The sequence below is a fragment of the Monodelphis domestica genome, chromosome 1 (genome assembly GCF_027887165.1).
Source record: "Monodelphis domestica isolate mMonDom1 chromosome 1, mMonDom1.pri, whole genome shotgun sequence".
NCBI lineage: Eukaryota > Metazoa > Chordata > Mammalia > Didelphimorphia > Didelphidae > Monodelphis > Monodelphis domestica.
The window spans coordinates 178,104,875-178,131,863 of record NC_077227.1 but is presented as its reverse complement, the minus strand read 5'-3'; the positions used below and the strand labels follow the sequence as shown (position 1 = coordinate 178,131,863).

At 44.9% G+C, this 26,989-nt stretch overlaps 1 protein-coding gene, 1 long non-coding RNA gene and 1 other non-coding gene across 4 annotated transcripts; 2 read left to right on the top strand and 1 right to left on the bottom strand.

Moving 5' to 3' along the window:
• Positions 1–5,596: 5,596 nt before the first annotated feature.
• Positions 5,597–17,449, bottom strand: PCK2 (phosphoenolpyruvate carboxykinase 2, mitochondrial). Of its 2 annotated transcripts, none has more exons than XM_056810098.1 (10): positions 17,064–17,449; positions 12,067–12,312; positions 11,202–11,386; positions 10,908–11,111; positions 10,459–10,646; positions 9,969–10,131; positions 9,445–9,663; positions 7,901–8,038; positions 7,541–7,636; positions 5,597–7,267 (listed from the first exon to the last, which is right to left on the bottom strand). In XM_056810098.1, the coding sequence occupies exons 1-10, from the start codon at positions 17,090–17,092 to the stop codon at positions 6,813–6,815; spliced, it is 1,923 nt and encodes a 640-aa protein (XP_056666076.1). In that variant the 5' UTR covers positions 17,093–17,449; the 3' UTR covers positions 5,597–6,812. The 2 variants fall into 2 exon arrangements, with proteins under 2 accessions (XP_056666076.1, XP_056666075.1); XM_056810097.1 differs by having other exon boundaries at positions 17,311–17,381.
• Positions 15,232–16,572, top strand: LOC103098117 (uncharacterized). Its single transcript, XR_460754.2, has 2 exons — positions 15,232–16,052; positions 16,200–16,572. It is a non-coding gene; the product is annotated as an uncharacterized LOC103098117 (long non-coding RNA).
• A 6,314-nt stretch (positions 17,450–23,763) lies between the features above and the next one.
• On the top strand, positions 23,764–23,905 carry LOC130456807 (U4 spliceosomal RNA). The gene has a single exon (XR_008915831.1). It is a non-coding gene; the product is annotated as a U4 spliceosomal RNA (small nuclear RNA).
• Positions 23,906–26,989: the final 3,084 nt, after the last annotated feature.

The window sequence follows — 26,989 nt, the reverse complement described above, 5'->3', positions numbered from 1 at the left end:
AATTACTAGCCTTGGATTGGCTAGTTAAACAGAGGCAGGATATGCTAATTACTAGCCTTGGATTGGCTAGTTAGGCGCCTTGGGGTTGGCCTTCATCGAGGCTTCACGGCCCTATTTGAAGACGGTCCCTAAAATTGCAAGTTCTTCGTGATCCACCCTTTTCAGATGATCCCAAAGCCTCTCTACCCGCACCTTACCCTCCCTAGTCTCCACTGGGGCCCTAGAGCTTTTGTGGCTATTGTACCTTGCTACTTGCGCTCTTGGGGTGTCATCGTATGCGTCGGGGGAACCTCGAGCCCCAAAAGACCGCCTCCAAAGCTGGAGCCCGGCCAAAACCTCAGACCCGCCTCGGGTTCGGAGTACACCGCCCTGTCTGGACTTGCTCCTCCAGACCGCTTTATGACCAACTACCCCTCACCTAACTCCTATGAGAGGCGCCCCTAAATCGGCCTCTTCGGGCCTAAACATGGTCGCTCCGCTCCTTCCCCCACCACTCTAGAACGCATTTGACCTTGAGCTTTTGCTGTTGATCTGCTTCTCCGCCCCTTTCCCTGATGTTGGTGTGTTTGTGTATCTTCTCTCTTTGCACTGCCCAGAGGTTTGCAGATCTCCTCTAAAAACAGCACCCCCCTCCCCCATCACCCCCAAGGGTTGAGTGCAGGGTCAAAGGTCTTGCTCAATCCCTCTTACCCCCAAATCCTCCCTCTCCTGACCAGAGACCCCAGCTCCCACCCTCCCCTCTTTCTCCTGGTTAATATGTAACTAAGATTTGGGTCCAAGGTGGAGAACTGTAACTGCCACGCCTGGGGGAGCCCACCCCAGATTGAAGGTGTGGGGAGGCAAAGTCCCATTGTTGTGCTGAGCTAGCAGTCTTTCCTCTAAACCAGAGGGCAACTCTCAGGACCCTCACTCCCTACCCTACTTGTAGGTACCTGGCCTTGTTTTTGTAACCCATTTCTCTTATCACATTTATGACACATTAGAGTATTCTTCATAGAATCAAAGAACTGGAGATTTGGAAGGGAGTTGGTTGGGGTGGCATACAGTTCTGTCCATAAACAAAAGGAATCCTCACCATTGGCTGCCAGACTTGAAGGCCTTCCAAAAGAGCAAGCCCACCACCTCTTAAGGAAGCCTATTCCAACTTTAAACCCTTACTTTTTGTTTTAGTAACAACTTTTAAGATAGAAGGGCAAGAGGTAGGCAAATGGGAGTGTCAGTTGTATTTATGGATCCCCAAATTTGCCCCAGTCCTTTCAGAACTTGCCTCAAGAGAAGTCTTAACTAACCTTGTTTTAGACTGAACAATAAACTTTAAAGAACCCAGTGATCTCATCTTAGAATTAGTAGATATAATCAAATCTTAAGTACCCCTTTGTCTTAGAAGTTTCTCCCATTGTATCAGAGGCCTCTCTCAGGTCATTGGCTGGAATCCTCTTGTATTCATTGTAAAGCATCAGCTTCTCCCTGGTCCTTTCCTTCTGCCCATTTTAAAACCAATCAATTGAACCTTCCAGTCCTATATTCTCTAAAAGGTATATAAGACCACAAGTTCTTCAGCTCATTTGAAAATCTCTTTTTGAGGTGTTTTTTTTTTCTTAGAAGACGCTCCGTGTAGTGTCTAGTGCTTGACTCTGTAGTGATCCACCAGAGCATTGTCTTCCTTGTCCTGAATAAAAACCTTTTTTTCTAACTACTTTAGTGTTTTTCAGTGTTGACGGGAGTAGGGGACTTGTGCAAGACACATACCTAGGAAAGATCTGAGGTCAAATTTGAACTCAGATCTTCTAGATTCCAGGCCTGGTACTTTTCTACTCTGCTACCTAGCTACCCCTCCTCTATAATTTTTCAAGTGTTTCATTTTATATTGTTCCCATTTGTTTTGTGGTTTTGCTATGTAGATTATATAGTATGAACATATACTGTAGTATGCAGTATATCTGATAAAGTACTTATTATGTGCCAGGCACTGTATTAAGTGATTTATAAAAATCTTATTTGATCCTCACAACAACTCTGAGAGTGCTACAATTATCCCCATTATATAGTTGGGGAAATCAAGGCAAACAGGCTAAGTGACTTGCCCAGAGTCATACAACTAGAAAGTGACTGAGGCTGGATTTGAACTTAGTTCTTCCTGACTCCAAGCACAGTGCTCTATCCACTGCCCTACCTTGCTCCCCCTGAATATGAAGTAAGGCAGTGTGATGGGAAAAGATGTGGACTGGGAGGAAGGATACATATAGTGTCAATGAGGAAGGACTTCAGAGGCCTTACTCACTCCTGGAACTTACTCCTTTCTGGGATGTCCCTGACAAGGACCATCTAGAGGTAGCTTTTTACTTGAAGACTCCCTGGGATGGGGATTTCCTTCTTTTCCTTATACCCAATATCCTTCTCTTCTCTTCCCATCTTTTGCTCCTAGTTTTGCTCTGTGGGACTAAACAACAAATCTATTCACTTCTATAATGCATCCTTCTCCCTAAATTTTTGTCTTCCCCTGGCTAAACAACCTTCCTTCCTTATGGATCCTGGTACAGAGTGGCTTCAGATTTGCCCATCACTTGTCTCTGGACAATACTAGCTTTCAGCTTCCCTCCTAAAATGTCACACCCAAATGTGAACAGTATTCCAGGAATGGCCTCCTTAGGGCCCAATCCCATGACTCTTCTGCCTGTCTCTCTCCTTTTTTAACCTTTACCTTCCATCTTGGAACTGATATCAAGTACAGATTTTAAAGTCAGAAGAGTGATTAGGACTGGTATTTGGATTTAAGTGACTTGCCCAGGGTCATACAGCTAGGGAGTGTCCAAGGTCATATTAGAATCCAGGACCTCCTGTTTGTCTGGGCCTGACTTTCTACCCCTGAGCCACCTAGCTGCCTCAAAGATACTAGAGTGGTTTACCATTTCCTTATCCAGATCATTTTATAGATGAGGAAACTGAGTCCAACAGGATTAAGTGACTTGCCCAACATCTCACAACTAGTAAGTGGCTGCGACTGGATTTGAACTCAGGTCTTTCAGACTCTAGGCTGCACCACTGGACCTCTTAATGCAGCCTGAGACCAAGTTAGCTTTCTTACCCAAAATGTCTCATTGCAGACATAAATCAGGACCTACACAGCATAAGACTGTGTAGCCCCACATTACTAATTAGCCAAATGACCCTGGGCAAGTCACCTAAATTTTCTAGGCCTCAGTTTCTTTATCTGCAAAATGGGGAAAATACTTTTCTTACCTACTTCACAGCATTGTAGGAAAAAACCAGTAAGAGTCCTTTAAAAAGCTAGTTATAACAAGGTGTTATTATTATTCGAAGTAATAAAATTGTATTATTGAAACCCATTTCATAATTCAGGCTTTTAAAATCAAATTTCTTCCCCCTCTCACTCCTCTTAATCAGGGAGGCAAAACACTATTGTTCTTTTCTCTTGGCTTGGGGATCGTTCTTTTTAATATGCTCATGTGCTATCTCTTCCCAGCTGTGCGAAAGGAAAGGGCCATTGTCTTGTCTCTTCTATTTCTCCCCACCCCCTCTCCAGCGTTTTCCCCATCCTCCACTGAATAGCTTCTCCGTGCCTGGTGTTAGGTCACTTTTCCTGCTCACTTGCATCTCCACCAGAGGGCAGATGGGGGTAAGCCAAGACAGTCTTTTGGCTGTCCACCCATTAGAGTCCTGGCTCCCCACCAGCAAGTCAGCCTACCTACTGCACTGAATTATTGGGCAAGTGCAGTTCTCTCTGCTTTGGAGCAACTTGATGAGCTTTCATGCAGTGAGAAACACCACTGTGGCTGCTTATGTTGTTTAATTCATGCCCAGTCCTGGCCATGAGGAAGAAGTACATTTTCTCCCAGATATCTTTGGCTTGAAGTGATCTAGACCAATCTTAGTCTTCATTAAAATCATTTGTTGAGGCCCAGTTGTGCATGGTGCTGTATAAACAGTGAGATACTATCATTGGCCGTCAGGTATTGTTACTACTCCCCAGAATGACTAGAAGGCAGGGGGATACTTGCTCCTTTTGCTCAGATAATGTATTTCTAAACATGCTTTTGAATCTCACTTACTGTGCACACTAAGATGGGACTCAAGACTGCAACTTGACCAGCATTGAATAGAATTTTACCTCACAATTATGTGATATTTATGAAGCCCATGATTGTGATTTTAAATAGTAAACAATTTGGGTAATTGTGATTGATCCTCTTGAATGCCATATTTTCCCCCCTCATTTTTATTTTTTCTAGTTTTATATTCATCTTGAACTCTGCTTTAAGTTGGTCTGACTACATAGATAGCTGATTCAGGAGTTATCTTCCACATCAGTAATGAGTTATTTCCTTTCAAAATAGAATTAAATTTTTTTTTACATTATTTCCATGTCTATTACCTCCTAAATCTTCTTGAAGAAAATATTCATTTAGATAGACTTGAAAGTTCTATACATTCACTATTCGGTTTTTCTTATTTCTTATTTTGAAACATTTTTCCACCATTGTGCCCTGCTCACCATTGCACTGAAGTCACCAAGTATCAAAGAATATTTTTGTTTTGCTACTTAAAAAAAACAACCTACCTTCTGTCTTAGTATCAATTCTAACACAGTAGTCTAGGCCAGCATTGGCCAACCTCTTAGAGACTGCATGCAGTGTTTGCATTGGACTGCCAGGCAGAGAGGCAGGGCATGAAAAAAATGTCCTCAGTAGTAGAGAGGGAGAATAGAGCAGCACTCCCATGTCCCTGGGGCATGCATGCCCTGACTGCACTAACTGGGGTCTAGAAATTCAGGGTTAAATGACTTGCCTAGGTTCACACAGCTAAGCGGTGTCTGAAGCCAGATTTTAACCCAGGTCCTCTCAACTCCAGGCCTGGTGCTCTATCCATTGTACTACCTACTTGGCGATATCAAAGTAAATGTTGATTTAATTTGGAGGTTCTTTTGGTAGTGTTGTATGACTGCAATCGATGATTAACACAATTTCTGAAGAAGTAAAGTTGAGAATCACTCAAAGGGCAATGGAGAAGCCAGTGGAGTGGGTGTGAGCAGGCTAACAATATATTATAAATGAAGAATTGTACAGGAGAAGGCAATATAAAGGATGCCATCAGAGAAGTGTAGAAATGCATGGTCAAAAAAATGTTGAGCTTGTCATTTAGTGACTGTAAAATTAAGGCACTGGAATATATGGCCTCTGTGGTCCCTTTCAGCTATAGTTCTCTGACAATGAGGAATAACCAATGGGTCAGCTAGTATGGATATCTTACAATGTCAAAAGAAGAAAAATGAAGGTTCTCAGTATACTGGGTGAACCTCCTGTGTCAGAATTACAGGAGGACACAGATCCAAGGCATGTTGGGTCACAGGAATGTATGGCTTTCATTTGTCACACTGGACATTGATGAGATCAGAGATCCACTAGATATTCCTGGAGTGGGATTATGCTCATATCTTTCCATCTGTCTATCTATACTGTTTTGTTGACTTTCAGCACGTGACCCATTATGACTCATAAATCTGTTTTATTTGTATAGCCAGTCTTCAAAACTATTCATTCCCCCAGCCCCTTTCCTAAAGAGTTCTCTTTCAACTCCATTTAATAATTAGATCTTGGCTTTATTTCCTTGTACAAACTACCAATGACACTCACCTCAGCATCATCTATAAATTTGCTGAACTTATTTGCAAGAAGTTAATGGAGATGTTAGAGATATTTATGTAATGGAGAAGAGACTTGAGACATGAACAGGAAGAGATCATAGAATTATACATTTAGAGCTTGAGGAGACCTAGTGAGTTATCTTGTCCAGCCCTCTTTTTTCATTGTCAAGGAGAGGGAGGTTGAGAGGTTGTCATACCTGTGCTAAGGATTGGAGTCATGAATTTGAACCTAGTTCTTATGCCTTCAAATGTTGCACTCTTTCCCCTGGAACATACTGCCTCTGAGTCTTCTCCATAGGAAGTGGAAGAGGACTAGTTTAAAGATCATTGCAAGGGGAATCAGAATTTTGTTGAGTGTGAGGTTCTGGACACTTCTGTCTTAAGATAGAAAAGAATGGGAGGTTGGAAGAAAAGGTGGGGTACTGGGGAAGAGTGTCAGAGGAAGAAGTCTTAAGGGTTTATATGGCTCAGCCTTAGAAGCCAAGGGTTCAGTTTTGGGGGCTGACTGTGGGTTCTATAACTTAGGATCATAGATTTAGAGTTGGAAGGGACCTTAAGAGGTCCCCAAAGTCCTAGCCCTCATTTTACTGATGAGGACTTAAGTGACTTGTTGAAGGTCACACGGGGATTCAAACCTGAGTCTTCCAAATCTAAATCTAGCTATCTCTGTATGTGCAACTTCTGTGTTGGAAGGAGGAAGGTTGGACAGTATACTCTCCCCTCCTTCCCACTTAAACTCCCCAGCAGTAGTGTGGAATGCTAGATATCATTCATGCAACCAGGCAGGAGCTTTCTGCAGGCTGGATCAGCTCCGTTTAATAGAATAGAGACTTCAATGGGGATAAATTGAGGGGTTGGGGGAAGAGGATCATAAAACTGGTGGAGGAATGCTGGAGATAGTAATACCTATTTGCATTGAAAGTGAATGAAACCTGTACAAATGTTATGGAAAATAAATGATAACTTCTTATTAAATCGACAGCTTCGATGATCTATAATAGGGCTACAGCCTGGTTTGTGATTGTATAAAGGTGTTAGTCAAATCAAAGTGGCTCTTATTTCTTGCCACTTTCTCTGTAGTTCCCCTGTCGAAAGGAGGTAACTCATACACTCTTTTTTCGTGTATGTATCTCTGCCCCTGCGTTCCCAGTTACATTTGTCGTACTCTCTTCTCCAGTGACTCTAACTCAGCCAGCACTTCCCGGGGCAGGTCTTGGTTGACCTGCTCCCTCAGGTAGCTTCTTACTTCACGGACCTCCTGCTCCCAGAACTCTTTAGGCAATGAGAACAGCTCAGCCAAGTCCACAGACCCTAAGCCACTCAGATTCAGTGCCCCTTCCTTTGGCACTAGCCCTATGGGTGTCTTTTGGGCACTCTCCTCACCCTCCAGCCTTCGGCAGATCCAGTCCAGCACACGAGAATTCTCCCCAAAGCCTGGCCATAGGAATCGGCCTGCCGCATCCCGCCGGAACCAGTTGACATGGAAGATCCGGGGAAGCTGGACCCCCTGCCGCCCCTCCATACTCAGCCAGTGTTCCAAGTAACGCCCAAAATTGTAGCCAAAGAAGGGCCGCATTGCAAATGGATCATGCATGATAGTTTTCCCTGGGAGAGTGGAACAGGGTGACAGGTTATCTTGCTTGCTGGAAGGGGAAGGGATACCTCTGAAGCAGGACCGGAGGAGCTATGTAACAGATACACCTAGTACATGACGAAGGAGTAGGATGGTGACCACTGTCCTGAGGCTCTTGGGGCTGATATGAAGAAGGCAGGTAGGGGCAGGGGCAAGCTGAGGCTCGAGGAGGCTGAAGCAATGGTCAGGAACTGGGGTCTGCCTAAGGGGCAAGGCCAGCAAAGGGCATGGGTGCCGGGACTCACCTTTGTGTTCAGCTGCAGCAGTGGACTCAGAGCGCATGATGCTGCCCACAAAGACACCATGGCGCCAGTTGAAAGCCTCATAGACTAGGGGTACTCCTGGGAAGCCAAGTAAGAGGATTTCAGACAACCCTTTTCCTGATTCCCCCTGCTCGTGATGCTCGTTTCAATGCCCTATGGATTAGCTTGGACCTGCTGTCTTCTTCTCAGTCTCTAGTCTGATATCCCAGGGGAAGGGGAGATGGGAACTTTGATGAAGGGCTCCTTCAAATAGGAGTCTGGACTGAAGGGTCTCAACCTCTATGCACAGGGAGGGGACCATTGACCCAGAGGGCAGATTCACCAGGCCTGTAGAGACTATACCTTTGGGCCGTCGTCCTCCAAAGATGATGGCATCGATGGGCACACCCTCAGAGGCCTCCCACGCAGGGTCCATGATGGGGCACTGGCGGGCCGGGGCACAGAATCGGGAGTTGGGATGTGCGCAGGGCTCCTTGTTGCCTGCCACAAATAGACACCTTTACTTTGAGCATACTTTTACTTTATATACCCTCCTATTTGTCCTTAATTCTTTGGGTAGACTTCTTGCAAATCAGAACACGGTAAATGGGCTCCTTCCCCGGCTCTAGACTCAGGCTCACTCCCCAAGAAGTGAATGCTCTTTCTCCTTTGGTGCTAGGGCTTACTATTTATATGGGGAAGAGATGTGAGGGTACTTGGAATCCTCAAGGAGCTGGAGATTGATGTGACAGCTCTTCCTAGTAAATGACGAGGGTTCCAAGGAGTAGAAATTTGTCCCTAATGTAATATTAGAAGATTTTTTTACCTGCCCCGCTCAGACCCTGACTGGAGTAGGAAGGACAGTTTTTAGCTTAGCTGGCTGAACTGATTGACAATAGGTAGATAATACAGTAACTTAGGGATACCTCAGAAAAGGCGCACACCAAAGGTGGGGAGATGTCCCAATGGGAATCCTCCTCAATCTTTAATGAGTGTAGAATCACTGTTCTTTCTAACCTGGGAATCACAGGTCAGATTCTGGGGAGAGAGGCACCTGGCCAACTTATCTCCTCTGAGCCACCAACAGCTCTGTCCTCTCCCAATTACTCCTCCCTCAGGACGTGCTATAGGGCATTTATTTGGGAACTGGCACTAGACAGTTATACCACTGGATCCAAATATGATGAAAGGTTTGGGAAACTGACCTATAGAGAAAGACTTAATTTTCTGGGCCTCCTCCATGGGGTGGAGGGTGTGGTTTAGAGCTTAATAATGGTCTTCCAAAAGATGAAGAGTGATTACACAGAGGAGGATGACTGTGATAATAGACCCTGAAAGTATGAATACAGGCTGTAGGAACCACAAAAGGAGGCCATCCTGCTATTATTTCCTCCCTGCTATGTCCCACACAAGAGTTCTGTACTTTTTAACTTCAGAGGGACGGAGAAAACCAAGGGAGGGGTCAAAAGAAGGACCCAAAGATGATGAAAGGGTTGAAAAACTGACTTATGGGGAAATACTAAGGGACATGAGATTATTTAGCTCAAGGAAAAAGGTGAGGGGAGATAAAGACAAGTGAGCTTAATAATAGTATTTATATAATGTTAGAGTTAGGCTGCAGAAAGGGGAGGCTGAGGACCAAGTAAAATAAATGTTTCCTTCTACAACTGGATCTCAATGTATAAAAAAGAAAAAAATTCTTGCTGGATTGCAGGGACTGTTGGTGATGCCTGAATCTAGGAGTTCTGGTGGAAAAGGCTTTTATAATTCAGTGATATTGGAGGAGGCTAGAATTCCAGGTATCTAGGAGGGGTTGAAGTAGAAAAGAACATTTCCACCCCCTTTTCCCTCATTCACTGATACTGTACTCTAAACTTCTGCCCTTTGACTTGGTCTTCTTCACTTACCAGATTTCCAGGCCTTGCCCAACCAGGAAGTGACAGTGACACCAGGTGGGAGGGTCTGGTCAATGCCTTCCCAGTACACGCCACCATCACTAGTCTCAGCTACATTGGTGAAGATTGTATTGCTTTGGATTGTGGCCATAGCATTGGGATTTGTGGTTGCAGAAGTTCCAGGTGCCACACCAAAAAAGCCATTTTCAGGATTGATGGCTCGAAGGCGGCCTGGGGGAAAAGAAAATGAGGAGCGTAGGTAGGAAGAGAGAAAGGTAGAGAGAGAAAAATTGGAAGAGGAGACCAGGAAAGGAAGTTCCAAGCTCCATACCCTGCCTCCCTCCTTGGCCCAAAGCCAAATAAAATAACTGCAAGAGAGAGGGCTCTTGTACCTCCTGAGCAATGCTGGGCAAATGTGCGCTATATAGGGCAGGGGAGATCCCTAGAAGTGGCAGAAAGGGAAGAGATGACTAACCTGAAGAATAGAGAAGAGAGAGGGAGAGAGAGAATGTGTGTGTGTGTGTGTTGTTTCTCACCATCGCTGTCAAACTTCATCCAGGCAATGTCATCACCTACACATTCCACCTTCCAACCGGGCAGCGTTGGCCGCATCATGGCAAGATTAGTCTTACCACAGGCACTGGGGAAGGCAGCTGCTACATATCGTTTCTTCCCTGCAGGATTTGTGATGCCCAGGATCTGAAGGGGGAATAGGGGCAATAATCATAGACACACTGCCCATGTTCTGGAAGTTCTGCAGAAGCAGGAAGGTTTGGTAGTCTGTAGAACTGAGAGGCAGTGGACGATTAAGAGAGTTTGCTCATTAAACAAACAGGTGCCCCTTCCTGTCACCTGGATTTTGGGTAGGCAGGGAGAGAGAGGCCTGAGAGCAACCAAAGTCATGAACCATCCACAAGGCAGCCTAGCCAACAAGAAGGGGCCTGGGGGTGGCTTTGGTTTGTCCCACCCTCGGCAGCCAGCCCTCCTCATCCCTGGTTCAGTGTCATGGCTGGGCCCTTCCCTCACCAGCATGTGCTCAGCCAGCCAGCCCTCATCCCGGGCAAGCCTGGAAGCGATGCGCAGGGCGAAGCACTTCTTGCCCAGCAGGGAATTGCCACCATAGCCGCTGCCAAAGGAGATGATCTCCCGCTGGTCAGGCACATGACCAATCAGGGTTTTCTCAGGGTTGCACGGCCACTGGTTCACCAGCTCCCCTGGGGACAAGGGTTTATGGGGACATCTGGCAGGAATGTGAAGCCTCCAGGGGTTTGGGGATAGGAGGCTTCCCTGAGGAACATTCTCTCCCTTTGGGCAGAAGGGGTCATGATGGCGGGAAGGTTCTCAGAAAGGAAGCAGTGGAGAGAATCTCTCCGCTAGGATAAAATTTCAGTTTCTCCTTTTAATAGGTAGTGCTTAGGGAATTTCTTCCTTCAGAGTGGGGGCCGGGTCGGGAGTTTCTAGGTCTTTGTTCTTACCTTCCAGGGGCAAAGGTCTGCCCACAGAGTGCAGACACTTGACAAAGTCATTATCCCCCAGAGCCTGAAGCACAGGCTTCCCAAGTCGGGTCATGATTCTCATGCTGGCTACCACATAGGGGGAGTCAGTGAGCTGAATACCCACTCGAGACAGGGGGGACCCCACGGGGCCCATGCTGAACGGAAGTACATACATGGTGCGGCCTAGGGGAGGAAAGCGAGGTCAGAGATCCTGGCTTTAGCCTTCCCCATCACCCCATTTCCATCATGTCTGTGCCCCTCGCCCAGAGTTACCGCGCATGCAGCCAGGAAATCTCTCATCTATAGCTTTCTGAAATTGGGCTGGTGACATCCAGTTGCCCAGCTGTCCAGTGGCTCCATCAGCTGGGATGGGCACCGTCTCCCTCTGAGACTCTGTCACGATCACGGTCTTGCTCTCTACTCGGGCCACATCCTTGGGATCCGTTCGAGCAAGCCAACTAGGAAGAGGGTACCAGGAAGAGTGGTTATTCAGGGCCTGGGAGTCAGGCAGTCTTGAAGTATTCCTCTCCTTTTCCCATTTATTCAGGGTCCATGGCGTAAGGCAGTTCTGTTCCTGGGCCCTGTTTTTCCTCTTCCCATAGGAGCTTAGTCTCTCTAGATTAGGGGGTTCTTGACCTTTTTCTGTGCATTGGATCCCTTTGGCAGTCTGGCAAAGCCTATGGACCCTTTCTCAGTTAATTACTTTAAATACATGAAATAAAATACATAGGACTACCAAGAAAACCAATTATATTGAAATAGAGATATAAATGTTCCCCATCCAAGTTCACAGACTCCCTGAAATCAGTCAGGTTTATAGACCCCGGGTGAAGAACAGACTATCTCTAATCTTTGGGTTAGTTTTTTGTGCCCCCAGGACTGGGGCTGCGTCTGTTCTAAGCAAAAAGTACCAAGTTAGTGATGTTGGACTCAAAGGTCTTGGTGGCATGTTCTTCATTTAAATATAAAACTGTAGCTATTCCTCCAGCCCATGATTCTTTCCCCCACGATTCCTCATCTACTAGCTCTCATTGGGTGGGTTCAGCCATGAAAGAACTCTGCTTTTATGTACCCAGATTGTCTTGTCTTAGCACTGCAGCTGTTTGGCTTCTGGTCTATCCTTTACCATTAGACTCACCAGTTGTCATACTTGGAGAGCTTCCGGACAAGGCCTTCCCGTTCCAGCAGGGCCAGTGTGGCATCATTCTCCGCCTCACTGCCATCACAGATGTGGATGCCTTCTGGTTGGCACAGGCGGGCACTGCGTTCCACAAAGTCCCTCACCTTGGCTGGAAGCTGACCCAAATCACCGCTGATTACCCGTAATGTATGGTTAGCACGACTTGGGGCATAACCCCAGGGGCACAAACCATGCCAGCCCAGCCTAGGAGAGACGGGAGTGAGAGCGATGAGCCGGTGCAGACTGTGCTGGGAGATTTGGGGGAGAGGGCAATCAGCACACGAGAGGGGACGGGAGCAGATCTGAACATGTCGGGCCACAGAGAGCGTAGCTGTGTTGCCCAGAGGGTGACCGGGCATAGGGATAGGCCGTGTGGGAGTTGTGGGTTTTTACCTTCATCACAAATCAAAAGATTGGGTTTCAGACAAGGTTCTCTCGCATGTACCAACTTTGTGATGTTGGATAAGTCACTGAGGCTTTCTGAATCTCTGTTTCTGTTGCTGTAAAGTGGGGATGCTACTTGAACTATCTAGCCAGAAGGGTGGTTGTAGGAATCAAATGAAAAGAAAGGCAGGAAGGATGAGTGGAAAGCTGGTTTGGAACATACTGATCATGTGGCTTTGGCCAAGTTCCTTAACCTGCTCAGGTAACTCTCTCAGATTATAAGCTAGAGTTTGTTGGTAGAGGAAAGTTCCTTAAACCAGTGAAATTACATGTCAAAAAAAAACAAAACAAAAAAAAACCACCCAACCCAGTAAATAAGATGATATATAATCTGAAATGCTATGTAAATCTAAATCATTATTACCACTATGTTGTAAGCTCCCTGAGGCAGCCATGTTTTATCTTTATATAATAAAGGTATTTCTTTTTTTTTTTTAAACTCTTACCTTCTGTCTTAGTATCAAATCTAAAATAGAAGATTGGCAAGGACTAGACAATTAGGGTTAAGTGACATGATCAGGGTCACACAGCTGGGAAGTCCTGAGGCCAGATCTGAACCCAGGTCCTCCAGCCTTGGTACTCTATCCATTCTGTCACCTAGCTGCCCCCAATAAATGTATTTTATTTAGAATATCTTTCCATGGTTCCATGATTCATGATTCTCCTTCCCTCCTCCTGCCCCCTGGAGCTAACAAGAAGTTCGAGTGGGTTATCCATGTATCATTGCTCAAAGCCTATTTCCATGTATAAATGCATTTTTTAAATGGAATTGGAGAAATATAGAGAGAATCTATACCAGTAGTAAGAGAGTCATGTGCAAGTATCATGTGAGACTAGACACGTGAGTGTCTGGGATATTTGCTTATTGGGCATCTTTGGTCAGTTGGATGAGGGCATTTAAGAGCACATCCCCTTCCTTCTCTCCAATCGCTACCCTAGTAGACCCTCATTACCCTTTACTTTCTTTAACCCATACTTTCTATCTTAGTGTCTACTCTAAGGCAGAAGGGCAAGAGCTGGGCAAACAGGGTTAAGAGACTTGCCCAGGGCTGCACAGCTAGCAGGTATCTGAGGCCAGATTTTTTGAACCTGGGCCCTTCTCACTGGAGGCCTGTTGCTCTCTCCATTGTGCCACCTAGCTGCCCCCTCTTTACCTCCTGGCTTTATTCTAAAAGCCTTCTCACTAGTTTCCCTAACTCCAGTTTCTCCCTTTTCGATGAAGGCACAGCTGCCAAAACTACCCTCCTAATCTGTAGGTCAGATCACGTCATTCCTTTTCTCAGAAACCTCCAGTGTTTCTCTCTTGCCTGGGCCTGGGCTTGGACCTGTCATTTCCCTGGCACAGGGCATTCCTTGGGGAAGAAACTCTCTTCAATTTGTATATAGTCCCAGAGGTAAGACATCCCAGGATGGAGAGGGTTAATGACTCGCCCAGAGCTACAGGCCAGTTTGTGTCAGAAGCAGGACTGGAAGCCCTTGTCTTCCTGGCACCTAGCTGGCTCCAGTGCCTATACTATAAAAAGCAAACTCCTTAAACTGGCATTCAGCAATCCCCACCCCACCCTCCCGGGAAGATTCCCACTAAGTTTGTTTGCAGCCCTACGTTGCATCCTTCTCCACCCATCACACAGTGGATCTGCAATTTACTGGCCATCTCCAGACTATATTCTCACACCTCCCTGGCTTTACCCAGGTGGTCCCCCACACTGGGCATGAACTTCCTCCTCTCTAATCCCAGAATCCTTCCCTTCCTTCAAAGCCCCTACATGAAAGGGTTTTCTGCCTCCTTTCCTTCTCTAAGATCATGCTTTTTGGATCTCTTCTTTCCCCTATCACACTCCACCTTCCACTCATCTGTGAATGCACCCTATCACTCAAGTACACCGAGGGCAGAGTTTGTAACTTATCTGTGTATCCCCCAGGACCTAATACAGTGCCTCACAGATAATTGTAAGTGTCAATAAATATTTGCTGGATAAATGAGTGGTCAGTGTTATATAAATGTCAGTTATTATTATTATTATTATTAAATAAGAGAATATTATTAAACATATAGAAACAAACAGAATATGAGAAGCTGTAAGAAACATAGGGATCACCCAATAGAAGTCCTTTACTTTGCATATGAGGACCCTGGGACCAGAAATTGCCGGAGGTCCCATAGCTATTTAGTGCCAGAGTCGGAGTGCTTTACAATATTTCCTTTATCTTCGCAACAACTCTGGGAGGAAGGTGCCATTTTCATTCTCATTTTACAGATGAGGACATAGAAGCAGACAGTAGTTAAATGATTTGCCTAATGCTCATACAGTTACTATCTAAGGCTGGATGTGAACTTAGGTGGTGTGGATAGAGCACAGGGCTTAGAGTCAGGAAGAACAGAGTTCAAATCTAGCCTCAGACACTTAACGAGCTGTGTGACCCTGAGTTAGTCACTTAATTTGTTTGCCTCTGTTTCCTCATCTGTAAAATGAGCTGGAGAAAGAAATGGCAATATCTCTGCCCCCCAAAACCCAAATGAGATCATAGAGTTAGACATGACTAAAATGACTCAACAACCACAAAACTTTCTCCCTCACCTCATTGATTTGTAGCATCCCACTGTGCCTATAAATTTGATATAAGCTGTTTGATAACTTTATGGCACTAGCCAGAATGGTGCTCAAGATGCCAGTTGTATGTTTATAATTTACCTAACTTTAATATATTTGTTTCTTTTTAAATGTTAGATTTTTCCAAGCTCCTATATGCTGCCTTCAAAACTAAACTGTAGGTAACTTTTGCCATTACCTACAGAATTCCCTCAGGCACCACAGATCCTCTAGAAGAGTGTTTCCAGACTGGCTCCCAGAACTGCAGGAAATAACTGGGGGGCTATTACTCTACACTGCTCCTTAAAGATGGCCCTACCTACAGTAGGAGGACCACACTGGTCATTCCAGCCACTGCTACTTGCCTCAACAAGAGGGAAAGAAAGAAGTTCTGCCATCTGGCAGGTCTCAGAGAATTATTTACAAGGCTGATTGGGGTGAGAGTCAGTGCCTCAGCCTAGTTCATGGACACCACCTCTGGCCCTGGCCCTGGCCTTCCAGGTTCTGGGGGGTGGGGGAGAAAAGAGAAAGGGGATGCTGTGATTGGCCTGAACCCAGGGTGGGGCTACCTAGAGAACAAAGGCCAAGAGAAAAGAGCTGCCCTCCTCCCCCAGACTTGGAAAGAAGTCACCCACCAAATCTCCCAATACAAGTAACCTGGTCCCCATCTATCAGCTTCCTTCCCCTTTATTGTCTGGGAGAGGTACTCAGAAATGATAGCTGGAAGTGAGAGTGGCATTCTGGAAGGAACTGACAAATAGCTCCCAGGAAGGTCCCCTCTGCCCTTACTCTCTGAGAAGGGTTTCAGACCAGGCTGTGCTACTGCCAGAACAGGCACAAAACCAGAGAAATCCAGGGGGAAGGGAGGGAGAGTCTCAGCCTCCAGATTCCTGCCACTCTCTATGGAAGGTATCTTTCTTTCTGGATAGAAGTCAGTGCAAATCGAATTGAATACTATTTATTTTGTGGGTGGGTGGCCTTATATTAGGGGGGTTATGATGAAGCCCCGCCAAATGTCCTTAATTTTGTTTTTTTATCTTCCTTCTCCACTCACAGGGGCTGGTTGAGGCTGTCTGTGCATGGACTGTGGACCAGGATAGGTCGTGACTAGATGGGGGACCAGAGACAGGCTGGTAGAGAGAAGGGCGCAGGCTGCAGGGGAGAGATGAGAACCAGAGAGAGGGAGTAGATGAACCAGAAGAGATCTGTCTGGGCTAAGGGCCCAGATCGAGGAAGGGGAGGAAGCAGCCTATAGAAATGCAATGGTCCTTCCTCCCCACCCCCACTTCACCCTGCTTTCCTTACACGGCTCCCAGAGGTCCCCATGGTTGGGCTGGGCTCCCTGCCAGGCTCCATTCCCTGGGAATCCGGCGGAATGGATGTTTACCTCTTGCCTCCTTCAAAGAAGCTCTGCTCCTCATCTCCACAAGAGTTCTTTCTTACTATCCCAGCCTCGCCAAGACCCTCCCCTCCCCCCACCCCCCAGCCAGCTCCCTTCCTGTCCCTCACAACTTTTTCAGAGACCCTTCCAAGCTTCTGGGAGTTCACGCAGAGAGGGCGAGAAGAGCGTGCAGAGGCAGACACGTGAAGAGCGCGGGGAGGAAGGAGAAGGAAGTTAGAAGAGTCTAAGCTCCCCAGCGATGGCGAAAAAAGCCAGCATGTCAGGCAGGGGAAGGGGGGAAGGAAGTTCATTGAATGGAGTGGTGGCCGACAAGAGGCGGACAGCCGGACCAAGGGGTGGACAGACGAGGGATAAGTTGGTACAGAGGACCCGGGACACTGATGCACAAACAGCCCGGGGCACAAGGGCAGAATGAGGTGCCTCGGAGACAAGGGCAGTTGTAGAGCAGAGGACTCGAGCCGAAGCGGAGAGAGGGGGTGGTTGGGGTGGGGGGCGGCCCCGGGCCACGCTTCACTCACCGCAGACAGGGGCGATACAGCGAGGCCATGGGACCTGACCGGAGCGCACGCAGAACACGAAACTGGGGCTGCGGGGGGGCCGAGACGGGGAGGAAGGATGGAGGGGGCGGAAGGGACCCGACCAACAACGGCCAGAGGTGGCGGGAGCACAGACGAGGGCGGGAGCCGCTTAAGAAGGAGACCGGGAAGGCGGGGCTGGGGACGAAACCTGGGAGGGACAGCTGGGACCCTACCCCTTCCCCGTTACCTGGCGGGTACCCTGACCCGGACACCCAGCTTCATCCCCCTAGGTCCGCCCCCCTCCCCCAGTAGCGCCCTTCTACAAGGGGCGTCCCCGGCGCTCCCAGCCTCGCATCTCTCCCATTGGATAGCCAGCCCCAGCCCAGGCTCCTGGGCCTGGAGCCACCCCCTGCCTCCAGGCCACGCCCTTCTCCGCATGATGTAACTCGGGGGACCTCTTGCTCCCGGTAGATAGCGACTAGGGAAGCACGAAGATAAGGGTTGAGCAAGTCTACACAAGTGGACATCCTGGCCTCCAGGGAGACCCTTCAGTGTCCCCTCGAAGATTCAGAGTTCGAAGCGATCTTAAAAAGAACTTTGTCTAATTCCTTTATGTCACACATAAGGAAAGTGAGGCACGGGGAGATTCAGGTTACCAGGTTTAAAGGAGCTCTGGCTCTTCTGCACACCACAGTCTTCCCTCCCCGCTAGCTTCAGGCTCCTAAGGTTTTCAGGGTGCTTACTTCCACTAGACTTTTAAAGCATCTCACAAATCGGATTCCCAGCTGCTTTTACAGGATTATTGCATTTTACACTCCACACAATATACATTCCAGCCCCAAAATGAGTTCTTTGCTAGGCCCGCTTCCATCTCCTGTCTCTGGGTCTTTGGAGAGTTTTTGGACAGCTCCTCTGAGACCTTAGCTTTCTTCTAAAATTTACTCAGGTGCCAACTTCCATTGAGAACCAACCAGTCAGGAACGCCCTCCAGTTACTTTGGTTTTTAAATTTTTAATAATAAATCTCCACACAAGTTTCCCGAAGTTATATGATCCACATTGTCTCCCTCCCTTCTTCTCTCCCCACTCTCAGAGCTGGCAAGCAATTCAATCCCCTCCAGTTACTTGGAGCAAACTTTGTAAATATTCTCTCTGGGAACTTTTGATACTGCTCTTCTTAGTTCTCCTTTTTATCTGACCTGTACCTTTCAGCCTCCTTCCGGTCTCATTCCTCACCCATATCGTGGCCCCTGCCTGTGGCTGCACCCCAAAGCTCTGACCTGAGGTCCCTTCTTTTTTCTCTTTACATTCTCTCACTTGGTGTGACCTTATCCACTCTCACAGAGTCGTCATCTTGTAGGTGAAGCCCACATCTATATATTTAACCTATATCTCTCTTGCCCTCTAGTCCCACATTACTAGCCAAATTTGGGACATTTAAAACTGGATGTTTTGACTACAGTCATCTCACCTGATCTTGGAAGCTAGGTAGGATTGAGTTTGTTCAGTACTTGGATGGAAGAATGCCTGGGAATACCAGATGCTGTAGGATTAAAAAAGAACCCTAACAATCTGGAGGTCCAGTGGGCATTTCAAACCCAACACATTAGCTCACTCCTTTCCCAAATCTCTCTCTTTCCTGCAAGGATACCGTCATTCTTCTAGGTGTCTTTTTCAAATCCTCACAGGTATTCACCAAATTATATAATCGTTAACAAATCGTGTAATTCTCACCTTTACAAATCCCTTACATTTGTTCCCTTCTCTCCACCACCTTTTCACCCAGCTCCTACTCCAGTTCAGACCCTCACTGCCTACTGCCTGGATTATAGGCTCCTGATTAACTTTCCTGTTGCACATCTCTCTCCCTTCCAGTTTACACAGTGCTTTTCTTAAACACAAGTTTGACCACATCGCTTTTTTTGCTCAATAAATTCCAATGGCTCCTTGCATACCTCTTGAATTAAAAAACAAACTCCTGTGTGACCTTTCTCCAAACTCCACTCAAGTGCCAACTTCCTTTGAGAACCAACCAGTCAGGAACCCCCTCCAGCTACTTAAAAAAAGTGTTTTTTTTTTTTTAATGACAAATTTCCACATAAGATTTCCAAAGTTATTTGATCCAAATTGATTCTCTCCTTTCTTCCTTCCTCCCTTCTGGATCTGGATAAACTCCAACAGCTCCCTATTACCTCTTGAATTAAAAACAAACTCTTGCATGACCTTTCTCCTACTGGACCCTAATCTATTTTTCCAGCCTTATTACAAATGAATCAATTTCCAGTTATGCACTGTCTAGACCCGCTGCCTGTAAGGCATTCCTTTCTCATCTCTGTCTTTTAGAATCCCCAGTTTCATACTACTCAGCTCAATATTCATGCTAGTCCTTCTACATGAGGCAATTCCTTATCTCTGGAGCTGCTGCTAGCACCTTTCCTCTGGTAAACATTTTTATCAATTTTGTATATCTTATGCATGTATACATACATACATATATATGTATATATGTTGTCTGATAGAATGATAGTACCTTGAGGACGGGGCTTATTTCAAATCTAGCCTCAGACACTCACTAGCTGTGTGATCCAGTTACTTAAGTTTGTTTGCCTCAGTTTTCTCATCTACAAAATAAGCTGAAGAAAGAAATGGCAAACTATTCCAGGATCTTTGCCAATAACTCCTGAATGGGGTTTCACAGAGTTAGACATAACTGAAACAAAACAACAACAAAGGTCAAAGATGAAGGGAAGTTAGTCCTGTAGAGAAAGTCTGGATTAAGAAACCAAATATGTGAGTGCTGTGCTAACAGGATATATATATATATATATATATATATATATGTATATATACAGGATATATATATATATATATATATATATATATATACACGTACATATATATGTTTTTAGCAATTATTTTATTTCCAATTAATTTTTTTATGTTCTGTCTTTACCATCTTCCCTGGCATTGAAGTGGGGAAAAAAGGAAGCCAAAACCCTTGGAACAAATATGCATAGTTAAGTAAAACTAATTTATGAATTGGCCTATTAAAAGTGTATGGCTAATTCTGAATCTTGCCTCCATCACCTCTCTATCAGGAGGTGGGTAGCATGCTTTATTATTAGTCTTTTGAAATCTTGCTTTGTCATGAATTATGCCATAAGAGTTTTCAAGTCTTTAAAAGTTGTTTTTCTTTATAATGTTTTTGTTATATAAGTTGTTCTCATTCTACTCACTTCACTCTGCATCAGTTCATAGGTCTTTCCAGAGTTCTTTGAAACTATTCCTTTTGCTATTTATTGGGGCATATATACCATTCACATACTATAATTTATTTAGCCATTCCCCAGTTGATCATGCCCTTAGTTTCCAATTCTTTGCCACTACAAAAAGGGCTAATATTTTTGTATAAATGGGTCTTTTTTTTCTTCTATCCTTTTTTTTTGCAGGGGTATAGTTTAGTAACTTTAGGGGCATAGTTCCAACTTGCTTTCTAGAAAAGCTAGATCAAGTCACAGCTCCATCAATAGGACTCTAATGAAACAAGAACATTTAATTGCCATTTTATTTTTTTAAATCCTTACCTTCTATCATTAAATCAATATTAAGTATTGTTTCCAAGGCAGAAGAGGGGTAAGGATTAGGCAACTGGAGTTAAGTGACTTGCTCAGGGTCACACAGTAGAAAGTGTCTGAGTTCAAATTTGAACCCAAGATCTCTCTTCTAGGCCTGGCTCTCTAGCTACTGAACCACCTACCTAGCAGCCCTTGTTAATTTCCTTATTTTGGTCATTACCAATCTGATAGGTAGAACTCCAAAGGCATTTTAGTTAGCATTTTTCTAATTATTAGTCATTTGGAACATTTTTATAAGGCTATTAATAGCTTGGATTTCTTGCTCTGAAAGTTGCCTGTTCATATCTTTTGACCTTTCATCAGCTGGAGAAGTAAACATGGAATGTCAATAGAGAAATCCTTTTAATATATTGGGTAGATTCTCTGGAGGATTTATGAAAGGACATGGATCAGAATCACACAAGATGAGAGGCAGAGATGAGCTAAGATTTGTATCCGTGGAGAGAATACTCACATTTATGAGCCCACAAGAGTCACTGAAGCATTAACTGAAGACAGTTCAGATGGCTTAACTTTTAGTAAACTCAGTTCCTGACTGTCTTTAAATGTCAGTCATATTCCTTGGGTAGATTGGGTGAGGTTCAGGCAGAGTGGGGAGTCACCTTCCAGCACTCTTGTTTTCTCTAGTCATCTCTCTCTACTCCACTTAAAAACAAAACAAAATCTAAACCAAAAACCTTAATATTCTTTTTTTTTTATCATGGTCACTTCCTTTCCCCCTGCCCCATTCCAACTAGAAAACAGAACCCTTCCTTATTAAAAAAATATGTAGAATAAAGAAAAAAGAACCAAAGCCTCAACTCCCCCATTTTTTAGACTCCACCTCATCCCCTGGATCTCTGCCCACCAGCTACCACCCAGGATGCCAGGTACATTAAATAAGTCTGAAAAAGAAAGGCCACCAGGGGGCAGGATGCCATTGGACTTAACTCCCTCATCTTTTGTCTCACATTCTTAGGGCTCTGGACCGATGGACAGGGGCCAGCCAGCAACGAGTTTGGGGTTTTGGAGCCTGCCTCACTCTTGACCTTGGATGAGTGACCAAAAGCTGGGCTCTGACCCAGCTTGGTTTTCAATCTTGGGATCTGGGTCCAAAGACCCAAGAATGGGATTCCCTAGTGGTGCCCTGGCTCTGTTCTTCCTTCAAATTTCAGACTGAGCTGTGATCTCTTGGAATCTCAAGGTCCTTGACAGCCTGGAGCCACCCTATCTTTCTAGCTTTATTTTATACTAAATGAAATGCAAAGCACTTCAAAAACCTTCATGCTCTCTATAAATCGAAGGATTATTATTATCCTCATATTTATGCTCTACAATAATGAGGATTTTACTTCCTTCCATGAACTCTACGGGCCAGCAAACTAGGACAGCTCATTGCACCTCAAACTTAAAATGCTTAATATAGAATTCCTCCCCAAACATGTCCCTCGTTTAAGTTTCTCTCGTCTGTTAGGGGTACCCCCGTTCTTTCTGTTACTCAGGTGGGCAGCTCTTACTCTTTGCTTTTCCTCCTGTCTGTAGCCAATCTGGTCTAAGTCTTGTAGATTCCACCTTTATGTCATCTTTCATTTCCTTCTCCTCCTCTTCCCCCACCCAGCCAGAGCCTCAGTCTCTGTCCTTATTACCTATTAGGGAGATTATGGTAATAACCTTCTGACTTATCTCCTTTCTTCCAATCTTTTCTTTCTCCAGCCCATCTCCCACACAGTTGCTAAAATCATCTTTCTAAAGTATGGGTTACCAGTGGAATTGCTTGTCAGCTTTGGAAAGGGGGAGGGAGAGAACTTGAATCATGGAATCATGGAAAAATATTTTTAAAAATTAAAATTTAAATTTAAAAAGTATGGGTTACAACTCTCCCTTCCCTCCTTAATCTTTTGCATTTCCTTGTTAGCTCCATGATAAAATACCAATTAAATTTGACATATATCTCCTATAATCCACCTCCAACCTGCCTTTCCAGATTAAAATAAACCCTTACCTTCTGTCTTGGAATCAATACTGTGTATTGGTTTCAAGGCAGAAGAATGGTAAAGGCTAGGCAATTGGAGGGAAATAATTTGCTCAGGGTCACAAGGTTAGGAAATGTTTGAGATTAGATTTGAACCCAGAACTCCAGTCTCTAGGTTTGGTTTTTAATCCACTGAGACACCTAACTGTCTCTTACTGTTTTTTTTTTCATGTTACCAACCTGCAGGTATTATATGTTTTAGCCAAATTGGTTTACTTTTTAGTTCCTAAACATGGCATTCAGTTTCTTGCCTCCATGTCCTTCCACAGGCTATGATCTCAGGCCTGAAGTACCTCTGATCTCAGGCCTGAAGGAGAGGGGAAATCCCTCTCCTCTGACTCTCAGAACTTCTCTCTCTTCCCCTTCTCTGATTTATCAAGAAGGAAAGAAAACCCAAACTCATTAAAAATATCTATAGTCAGGGCAGCTAGATGGTTCAGGGAATAGAGAGCCAAGCCTAAGAGATGGGAGGTCCTGGGCAAGTCACTTAGCCCCAGTTGTCCATCCCCTACTATTTTGCTTTGGAACCCATATTTAGTACTGATGCAAAGGCAGAAAGTAAGGGTTTAAAAAAGGTGTAGTCATGCAAAACAAATTTATACTTTAGCTATTTTTTTAAAGCAAGAAAGAGAAAAAAATACTTCAACCTGCATTCTCAATCCATCAGTTCTCTATCTGGAGGAAGAGTATGTTTCATTATGAGTCTTTTGGAATTATGATTGGTCATTGTGGTGATCAGAGTTACTAAGTCTTACAAAGATTATTTTTAGAATATTGCTGTTACTGTGCAGATCGTTCTGGTTCTGCCTACTTCACACCAGGTCCTATAGGTTTTTCTGAAACCATCTATAATTTCTTACAGCACAATAGCATCCCATCATATTTGTATACTATTTGTTCAGCCTTTCCCCAAACTGCCTTAGAGTTGGTCCAAATCACTTCCATAGATTGAGAGAGGGAATCAATAGGAAAAAAAGGAGGAATGAAAAGACTGCCATGCTGTAGTGAGGGCTCAGTTGAGGTTTCATAACACATATCTGAAATGTACTGTAATTAGCTTTGTGCAGTGGCAGTATCCTAGCCAATGAGGTTTAACTGAAGCACAATTATTGCTAATTGCAACGTATACACTTAACACAGTTGTGAGACTTCCTCCTGCTTCATTCAGCAACTTGTGAGTAGGAGTTGAAGAGATCAATGGTGGGAACAAACCAGGATGAAATTTGGCAAGAAAGAAGCAGCAAGGGGGCAGCTAGGTAGCTCAGTGGATTGAAAGCCAGACTTGGAGATGGGAGGTCCCAGGTTCAAATCTGATCTCAGACACTTCTGCCTTGGAACCAATACACAGTATTCATTCCAAGATGGAAGGTAAGGGTTTAAAAAAAAAAGGAGCAGCAGTAAGACAAAGGGGCTAGATATTCAAGAGCAGGTCAAGTTGAAATGGCCAACCATTGGGTTGAACCTGGAGAGGGAGGAAAGTGAATTCAGGGCAAGAGAGAAAACACTAAGGAAGGGAGAAAATGTAGGTCTCTCTAAGGGCCAAGGACAAGTGATAGGAGGATGAAGCATGGGGAGGAGTGGAATGGTAAGAGATTGTGATATGAAATATTGTGTTCAGTTCTGGGCGCCATAGTTTAATAAGAACATTCATTGTTAAGCAGGAGAGCATCCCTTGAGGACAATCAGGACAATGGAGGGTCTGAGTCCAGACCATATAAGGATAAATTGAAGGAACTGTGATGCTTAACCTAGAGAAAGAAGACTCAATGGGACATCACCACTGACTTCAAGTATTTGAAGCACAGCCATGAGGATGAATTGTTTGCCTTGTTCTATTGACTCCAGGAAGTAGAACTAGATGTAGAACTCTTTGCAGAGGCCAATTTAGGCTTTGATGTTACAGGAAACACTTCCTCTTAATTAGAGCTGCCCCCAAATGGAATGGACTGCTTTGGGAGAAGACAGTTGCTGATCTTTGGAGTGGTGGAGGTCTTCAAACAGGGACTGGGTGACCCCTGGTTATGTATGTGATAGTGGAGATGCCTTTGGGGCAAAGAATGGACTTAAAGGCTGCTAAAGTTCCAGATCTAAAATAGTGAGATTCTCGGCTTAAATCATTTGCCCAAGGCCATGTAGTTAGTTAATTTCAGAGCCAAGGCTTGGAACTCAGGTCTCCCATTTACTATCATCTTCTGTTCTCTATTTTCCTGTCTTGTAATCTAGTTCCTATACTCTTTCTTCTGTCCCTCTCTATCGCTCTACCTTATTCTTCTTCATTCTCTTCTTTTCCTGTAGCATGCCAAGCATATTCACATCTATGAAATATAAATGACTGTATGATTACTGTGTCTCCAAGCATAAGGTTATACCAATGAGGCTTGTGAATGTAACCTTGAACTGGCCATGCGGCCCTTGGCTAAGACAAAGTCATTAACATGCTCTGACTCAATTCCCGGGGAAAGCACCAAGGTTTGCAATCTACACGCCCAAAGGTGTTCCCTCTACCTTGCCACCCAATCTTAAGTGTCTATACTTTGTGATGTGGTTACTACGTGCTTGGGAGTACCGCCTAAGCAGGACAGGAATAAATTCAGAGACAAACCCATGAACTTCCTCTTGGCTTTCTCTCCCCTTTCATGGAGCTCCACTGGGCTCCTCAATGACTCTGTCTCTCTCTCCTCTTGACCTTCTCCTTCCCCGAGGCTGTAACCATCTCAGCCTGCGTTCCCTACCTTAATCTCCTCCTCCACCTCGTGTTCCTTTGTACTCATACTTTCCTATCAAAGGGAGTATCATAGGGATTGCCTGCCCTATTCAAACACTGACTTGTCCGTGTCTTTCATTTCCACCCTGGTTCTCGGTTCCTACCTCTCCTCGGTCCCATTAGAAAGGTGAGCCCCTTCCCTTGTGGGACCCTGCTGGTCAGGGAGGTCCATTAAGGAAAACCCCACATTTCCCCTCTTCATTCATCTTTCCCACTCTCCTTTCTTCTCCTGTTACCTAGGTTCTCTTCTCTTCATCTGATCTTCTTTTCCTCAGTCTCTCTGTCTCTGTCTCTCTTCTGTCTCTCTGTCTCTCTCTCCTCTTGCCTTTCATCTTAGACTCAACTCTGTGTATTTGTTCCAAGGCAGAAGAATGATAAGGTCTAGGCAACCAGAGTTAAGTGACTTGCCTGGGGTCACATAGCTAGGAAATATCTGAGGTCAAATTTGAACACAGGACTTCCCATCTCTAGGATTGGCTCTCTATCCACTGAGCCACCTAAATACCTAAATATTCTCAGACTCATCTCCATCCCAGTTTGACACTGTTTAGCTTTCTTAAGTATTTTACATCTTTTTCTTCTTTCCTTTGTTTCATTATCCCCAGGCTTGAACTTAATATTCTTTTCCCCATTTCTCTTGCCTGTTAGTAGAGTAGGATGACTGGATCAATGAATGGGAGAGTCACTAAATGATAACTGTGTATTCAGCAGTTAGAACTCTTCTAACTTTCATATCTCAGGTTCCTGCTACCTTCATCTAGTCTCTTTTCTGCATCCTCATCTCCAATTCTGTTCTTGTTCCCATTTTCCTTCCCCAGTCCTGGGTTAGCCTGTATTTCCCCCCATACACTCCTTTCCCTTGTTAAAGGTGGCTGGTATGAGACTCTGAGCTAATCAATCCTTCTGAGCTTGTTTAGTATGGCTCCTTCAGTCCATTAGCAGCTTATCACTTCCCCCCACCAACCCTCTACATCCCCTTTCATCCCAATAGTAAACAACAGGATCAGGGTCGACCTGACAGATGCCTGGGCCAGGAGAAAGGGCTTGACCTGAGAGCCTCCTCTCATCCTGAATTGTGCTCCTGGATCTTGGTCCTGAGTATCCTCAATAAAGAGATGTCCATAAAAGTGTGTTCCGTGTGTTTCCTAGCTTCATATTTCATGTGGGATGTTCCTTCAAAGTCTCCTGAGCATTGCAGAAAGAATTGGATTTGGAATCAAAAGACCTAGATTCAAATCTTGGCTTTTCCACTTGCTTCCTGTGACTTTGTATGTCATCTAATCTTTCAGTCTTAGTTTCCTCATCTATAAAAAAGGACTTAGGAGAACTAGATGACTTCTAAGATCCTTTCTAGTTCTAAAGCTATGATCTTTAAAACTATAATCTTTGTTGTACATAGAGATACATCCTTGCACCCCATGATTTGTAGTTAGCTGGGTCCTGCATATTCTTGAACCTAGCAAGCTCACTGATTCTGTGTGCCTAGCATGGTGGACTGAAGGGCTTAAATATTCATT